At 42.4% G+C, this 7500-nt stretch overlaps 1 protein-coding gene across 8 annotated transcripts in view; it reads left to right on the top strand.

Moving 5' to 3' along the window:
- Positions 1-7500, top strand: part of LOC121680330 (cAMP-specific 3',5'-cyclic phosphodiesterase 4D-like) — a 59525-nt gene that overhangs the window by 38283 nt on the left and 13742 nt on the right. For all 8 annotated transcript variants that reach the window (XM_042059650.1, XM_042059651.1, XM_042059656.1 and 5 more), the window contains one exon: positions 5899-6093. In XM_042059650.1, coding sequence (XP_041915584.1) covers positions 5899-6093 — 195 coding nt within the window. The remainder of the gene's footprint in view (positions 1-5898; positions 6094-7500) is intronic.

The raw sequence follows: 7500 nt of genomic DNA, 5'->3' as shown, positions 1-7500 counted from the left end.
AGCACCAAAGATCGAATAACAAGTTCAAGAATGTGTTCTCTCATGGTGGAAAGTGGCTAGAACAAATCAGGGACCTATGTGGTGTTGTTCTCCAAACAGGCCAGGTTCTGTGTGACTTATCAGCTGGCTGACTTATCAGACTGGCGTTCTAGCCTTCTCTCTGGTACTGTGTTTAGTTATGCTTTCAGTGTTCCATGTGTTTCAGTGTTCTATTCCCATGGCAATAGACTATGTTCTATGACTGATCAGTGTTCTGGAGTTCTCCCTATCCCACTAAGTATTCTGCGTTAGGGATTGTTAGTGCTTTCTAGGAGTGTGGGGCCATACAGTGACTGTCTACTGTGTACAGTATGGTTTGTATGTATGAAATGACATTATTTCGTGAGTATGGGACTATTTTGTGATAGTGTTGAAGGGACTACTCTATGATTGCTTGTATTTTGTGATAGTGTTGAAGGGACTACTCTATGATTGCTTGTGAGTATGGGACTATTTTGTGATAGTGTTAAAGGGACTACTCTATGATTGCTTGTGAGTATGGGAGTATTTTGTGATAGTGTTGAAGGGACTACTCTATGATTGCTTGTGAGTATGGGACTATTTTGTGATAGTGTTGAAGGGACAACTCTATGATTGCTTGTGAGTATGGGACTATTTTGTGATAGTGTTGAAGGGACTACTGATTGCTTGTGAGTATGGGACTATTTTGTGATAGTGTTAAAGGGACTACTCTATGATTGCTTGTGAGCATGGGACTATTTTGTGATAGTGTTAAAGGGGCTACTCTATGATTGCTTGTGAGCAGGCTTGGAATTTCACCATTCTGGGGGCAAGGCCACTTGGCCTTCAGTTGGGCATATTTGGTGGGGGGCACAAAGGCCACATGTCAGGGCACCAAGGCCAAAGTTAACTATACAGTATTAGGCTATAAAAATGATCAAAGTGTTATTTAGCCTATTCACTGCAGTAGACCTGCATCACTGTATGAAACATTACAAAAACATGAAACATGACATATTACATATAACTGTAAATCATCTGATCATCTAATATTTACAGGTATCTAGGCTATATATAACATTTATTTTATATTTGGCCTGTTATAAAATCATGTATTGAACAATTTAACCACAGCTCAGCTTTAAGAAACTCAAATAGCCTAGACGCATGCTTAGCATTTTGTGCTCATTAGGCTAAGGCTACTTTCACAAACTCAGTCAGCTGTCCTCTGATTTACCAATATCTAGGCGATATTTGTAACATTTGTTTTGTATTTGGTTATGAAATCATGTGGAACAATTTAAACACATAGTAAAACTTAAAGCCCAAATTTGGAGACATCCATGCATGTCGAAATTTACTGCAAATTCAAAACTGGATTACTCTGGAACGGCTAACTGTACAGGGGACTGCTTACACCTTTGTGTTCAGTAAGGTATGCTGTTTATTCTGATATTGGTTTGTTGTGTGTTAAAAGAAGGGTTCGTGAAGTATTCCACCGAGATGAATGGGTTGGGAGATCATGGGACGCAAAACCTTCAGTAGAATGTATGATTAAATTGAATTATATTATTTACTTTTCTCGCGAACCGTTCAACTATCGGGTAACATCGTTTAAAAGCTGAGAAAAAGCTCTTTCATGTGATACTTGTGATGTCTGTGTGATGAACAGGCTACTTCGCGAGTAGTTCAACTGAGATGAATGGGTGAATTTGGACGCACTTTTCTTTCTTGTGCTGTCACTGTCTCCACTGCGTAAAAGACTAAATTAATTTGCGCTGTGAATGCTAAGATTATTTTGACAGGCCACAGGCTAAATAAAAATCGCTATTGGTAGGATGCAAAGCATAATATTGAAAGAAGGGGGCACCAAGGCCACCGTGGCCTGTAAACCTCTGATTTTCAAAGGGGCCTCACGGCCAACGCAAGAGGCAACGACGTGGCCGCCGTGAAATTCCTACCCTGCTTGTGAGTATGGGAGTATTTTGTGATAGTGTTGAAGGGACTACTCTATGATTGCTTGTACTATTTTGTACATCGTTGTTATGGGAATGTGTGATTGTCAGTAAAGGACTATCGGTACTGTGTTTTATGAGTATGGAACTGTTCTGTTATTGTTTTTTGAGTGTGGAACCATCTTGTGGTTGCAGTTACACACTGTGTGTGTGTGTGTGTGTGTGTGTGTGTGTTGTCACTGTGAGAATGGGAACTGAGTGGCACTACTTTATGAGTATGTATGTGATTATGAGTATGGTGATATTCTGTTATTGTTTATGAGTATGTATGTGATTATGAGTATGGTGATTCTGTTATTGAGTATGGGGCTCCTGTCAGTATTTGGGTGAGTCCATACACACACAGCCTCACATGCATGCATGCACAGACACACACACACACGCATACACACACGCTCACATGCACACACACACCCATGCACACAATCTTATTCTTTCACTCCAACACAAACACACACACACACACACACAATCTTTCTCTTTCATTCACTCCAACACAAACACACACACACACACACACACACACACACACACAATCTTTCTCTTTCATACACACACAAAGAGAACTCAAGCAATCTGGTTCCATGTGTGAATCCCTCCTGTAGATCAAGGCCAAGGTCGCCTCTCCCCACTTCTTCAACGCCTTTATAAATAAACTCCCGTGAGACGTGAGTCTCCACCCAGTGGACCAATCACACACCTTCCACACAACTACTGGCCAATCACACGCCTTCCACACAACTACTGGCCAATCCACCCTAAAGACCATATATATGCAGTTATATATCCCCCAAGTCTGCATTAACCTCAGCTCCAATTGTGTGTGTGTGTGTGTGTGTGTGTGTGTGTGTTTGTTTTAAAGTGGTGTAATGGTGATGATGTGTGTGTCTGTGTATAAGGTCTCAGACAGTGTGTGTGTGTGTGTGTGTGTGTTGGCATATGAGTGTGTGTTATGTGCCTGCAGCGCTGGTATTTTAGTGGTGTAGTGGTATAATTTTAGTATTTCTGACTGTGTGAGAGCATCTTACACTGACATTCAACACACCTTCACAGACCCCACCTGACATTCAACACACCTTCACAGTAGCTGTGACAGGTTTATGTTGTAGGTGTGTGTGTGTGTGTGTGTGTTCCCGATAAATGTGTGCGTATGTAGCTGAGACAGGTTTGAGTTGTAGGTGTGTGTATGTGTGTGTGTGTGTGTATGTGTGTTCCCGATAAATGTGTGCGTATTTAGCTGAGATAGGTTTGTGTTGTAGTTGTGTGTGTGTGTGTGTGTGTGTGTGTGTGTGTGTGTGTGTGTGTGTTGGCATATGGGTGTGCCTTATGTGTCATGTGTGTTATGTGCCTGCAGTGCTGGTATTTTAGTGGTGTAGTGGTGTAATTTTAGTATTTCTGACTGTGGACGAGTCACGTGGGATGCACGAGTAAGATGGCTGCTCAGTAGAAGTTGTCCTAAAGCCCACTAACTAAATCAAATTAATCCGATCATTTATCCATACTATTTCAAAGTTAAATATCTTGTTACCGAACCCTCAACTACGTGAGACAATTAATCTGCTGGAATATGGCTACATCTTCAAAATATTTCAAGAATACAAGAGTATTTCTGACTGTGTGAGAGCATCACACCTTCACAGACCCCACCTGACATCCAACACACCTTCACAGTAGCTGTGACAGGTTATAGGTGTGTGTGTGTGTGTGTGTGTGTGTGTGTGTTCCCGATAAATGTGTGCGTATGTAGCTGAGACAGGTTTGTGTTGTAGGTGTGTGTGTGTGTGTGTGTGTGTTCCCGATAAATGTGTGCGTATGTAGCTGAGACAGGTTTGTGTTGTAGGTGTGTGTGTCTGTGTGTGTGTGTGTGTGTTCCTGATAAACGTGTGCATATTTAGCTGAGATAGGTTTGTTGTGTGTGTGTGTGTGTGTGTGTGTGTGCATGTGTGTGTGTGTTCCTGATAAACGTGTGCATATGTAGCTGAGGCAGGTTTGTGTCGGAGGTGTCCATAAGGCTTTACGTCACTCAGGGACTCCCTAAAATCCCAGACGGATATTCTACGTATGTGAGGTGGTGGATTACACACACACACACACACACACACACACGTTGTGGAGCAGCTGGAGAGGTCTGTGGCACCTAAGCATGGCTTCTGCGTGCAAAAAGTGCGTCACAGAGCTAATCTCTCCCTGAGCTTCACACACATGGCAGGGAACTAGGGCTGGGACAACACGTCGACGTCGACGCAAAACGTGCGCAAAATTACGTCGACGCAAAATATGCGTGTCGATTCGTTAAGCATAATGTGTTGCGCATTCCCATACGTTGACTAATCTGTGGCTGGGGGCCACGAAATCATTGAGCTGTGCTTTTCACGCACGCAGACTTTCCTTGCCCCAGCCACTCTCTCTTTTAACGAACCCGTTGCCTCTCCTCTGCATGTGCATTTAACAAAATATTCACGATTGTTGTTGCCACATAGAAGAATTGCATAGAACACAGCAGGCTAAATTGCTATTAAATCCGCTTAGCATCATGACCATGCTGCACAATCTTTTTCAAAACTGTTGCATTAAAGTTAACTCTGCTAAGGTCTCATCACAACATAGTACATTGAGGAGACCAAACTAAGTTAAGTTATGCAATCAAGCAGTATCTCAAAGCTAACGTTAGAATACTGTTCGGATGTCAAGTTTAGCATGCTTACTTACATCTGCTTGTCAATTTCGTTACTCATGTAGGGCTCATTTTATTGACTCTGAATGTTTGCAAAATTCCGATGTAAATGGAAAAGTGTTTTCCAAGACTCAAAAGTGTTTGTCCCAAGGAGAAGTACGAACCGTTATTTGAACTACATTATGAATTGCATCCACACATCAGCAGCGTTTTAACTGTGTTAATGTTAATTGCAAGGATTCCCTCACGAACGTCGTCTTAAAGTGACAGGCACTCAATTAGACCTATACACTACTGAACTGAGCTGAATGCTACCTCTGACTAGGAATGCATTACTTTGCACTTGTATAGTCTTTTATTTTGGAATCTTAAGAGCAATAAACATATATTCCAATGTTAAGGAATTCATGTTTTTTTCATTCAGATATGTAAATCAACATGTATAAGTTGCTATTAGTCAATTAATGGGGAGATAATCGATAATCGAATCAAATCGAAATTGAATCGGACTGAAAAAATGAATCGTTAGATTAAACGGTGCATCCAAAAAATAATCGCTAGATTAATCACTTACTCACTCACTCACACACACACACTCACTCTCAATCACACATACACACTCACACACACACAAACACACATACACACACACACACACGCACACAACAAACACATAGGGTATGAATACACTTAAAATGAATACACTTAAAACACTGTTAAATGACCCTCACATGCACGAGTCTGGCAGCTACAGCACTCTCTCAGACACACACACACACACACACAGACACACACAGACATTTGCTTCTTGGATAGAGCTAGCTAACACGGTAAATCACAAACACAGTTGATTTGATTCTGTGGATCTGATGTAGCTTATGGGTAGGCCACCTTGACAGCCCACACACACACATGCATGCATACACACAAACACACACACACACACACATTTGGTTGGTTTGATTGTGTGGATCTGATGTAGCTTATGGGTAGGCCACCTTGACAGCCCCGTGTTGAACACCATGTTGTAAAAAAGTTTTGATTTGGAATATCAATCAACGGTCAAGTTTAAGATGGCCTGTGTAGTTAGCGCCTTGTGCACGTTGCCCTGTGCCCAGCATTCATATCAGGGCCCCCCGCATGTCTCAAAAAGTGGCCAAGTGTGGCATAAAGTTGCTTTAACTGACCTCTGCTTTCTTCTTCCTGCAGTTTTGACGTGGATAATGGCCCTGCCTCGGGCAGGAGCCCCCTGGACGCCATGTTCAGTCCAGGCTCGGGGCTGGTGCTGCAGGCCAACTTCGCTCACGGAGGCCAGCGGCGCGAGTCCTTCCTCTACCGATCGGACAGCGACTACGACCTCTCGCCAAAGTCCTTATCCCGAAACTCCTCCATCGCCAGCGACATGTAAGTCCAACCTGCAAAGCCACATGTGAGAGTTAGTATAGTCTCAAAAGCACACATGAGGGTGAGGGCCAGTGTCATTACTGGCTGCTATAGTAGTGTTCGGTATGGATTGGCCCTGATGGGGTTGTCCATTGTGAGAACTCTGTGTGTGTGTGTCTGTGTGTTTCAGCGCACACATGTTAGTTTCTGTCAGTGTGTGTGTGTGTGTGTGTGTGTGTGTGTGTGTGTGTGTGTGTGTCTGTGTGTGTGTGTGTGTGTGTGTGTGTTTGTTTGTTTGTTTGTGTTTGTGTTAGGGCTGGGCAAAAAAAAATGATTTTAAATCTAAAATCAATTTTTTTATTAAAATTGATTTTGTTTTTATGAAAATCGATTTTCTCTTTAAATTCCATCACTGAAAAATAATCTGGCATAGGCTATATCCAATGTCTCTAAATGATCTGGTATAAGCTATATCCAATCTCTCTAAATTATCTGGTATCGGCTATGTCCAATCTCTCTAAATTATCTGGTATCGGCTATGTCCAATGTCTCTAAATGATCTGGCATAGGCTATGTCCAGTGTCTCTAAATGATCTGGTATCGGCTATGTCCAATGTCTCTAAATGATCTGGCATAGGCTATGTCCAATGTCTCTATACTTTATCCAGCTGCTGATGAGCAGGAAATATAAGCAGGATCTGATGTCAAAAGAAATTGAGCTCATTAGTGAGGTCATCCATAAGCATAGAGGCTTAGGCCTACTGCACAATGTAAGAGCTAGTAAGAGTAGACCTACTGCACAATGTGAGAGCTAGTAAGAGTAGGCCTACTACACACTATAAGACCTAATAAGAGTAGGCCTATACAGCACAATGTAAGAGCTAGTGAGAGTAGACCTAATGCACACTGTAAGCGCTAGTGAGAGTAGGCCTACTGCACACTGTAAGAGCTAGTGAGAGTAGGCCTACTGCACAATGTAAGAGCTAGTAAGAGTAGGCCTACTGCACAATGTCTACACTAATGATGATGGTGATGCCAGAGTAGGCCTGATATCTGCACTAGACCAGAGTAGGCCTGGTATCTGCACTAGACCCCCCATCCAACTTGATTGTTAGTACCAAAAGATTATTAGGCCTACTACCAAACTAGATAGGCTAAACTTCCAGAGGGAAAAGTAAAACAAAACAAAGTCATATCTTGTTCTGAACAGTTTTTTTCTCATCTGTAGTTTGTCGGGGTGAGGATAGATTCAAATCGTAAATCTGTTTTTTTTTTTAGGCCGTATCACCCAGCCCTAGTTTGTGTTTGTGTTTGTGTTTGTATATGTGGTGTTAAAGCACTTAGTGCAGCCACCCCCAGTGGTCAACCCTGTCCAATACCCTGTCGCTCTGTAAGTGGCTTTACAGTAAGGGCTCCTGCAGACCTGCC

This window comes from Alosa sapidissima, chromosome 13 (assembly GCF_018492685.1).
Source record: "Alosa sapidissima isolate fAloSap1 chromosome 13, fAloSap1.pri, whole genome shotgun sequence".
Taxonomy (NCBI): Eukaryota; Metazoa; Chordata; class Actinopteri; order Clupeiformes; family Clupeidae; genus Alosa; species Alosa sapidissima.
Note: the sequence above shows the minus strand (reverse complement) of the source record. Positions and strands in the feature narration are given on the sequence as shown.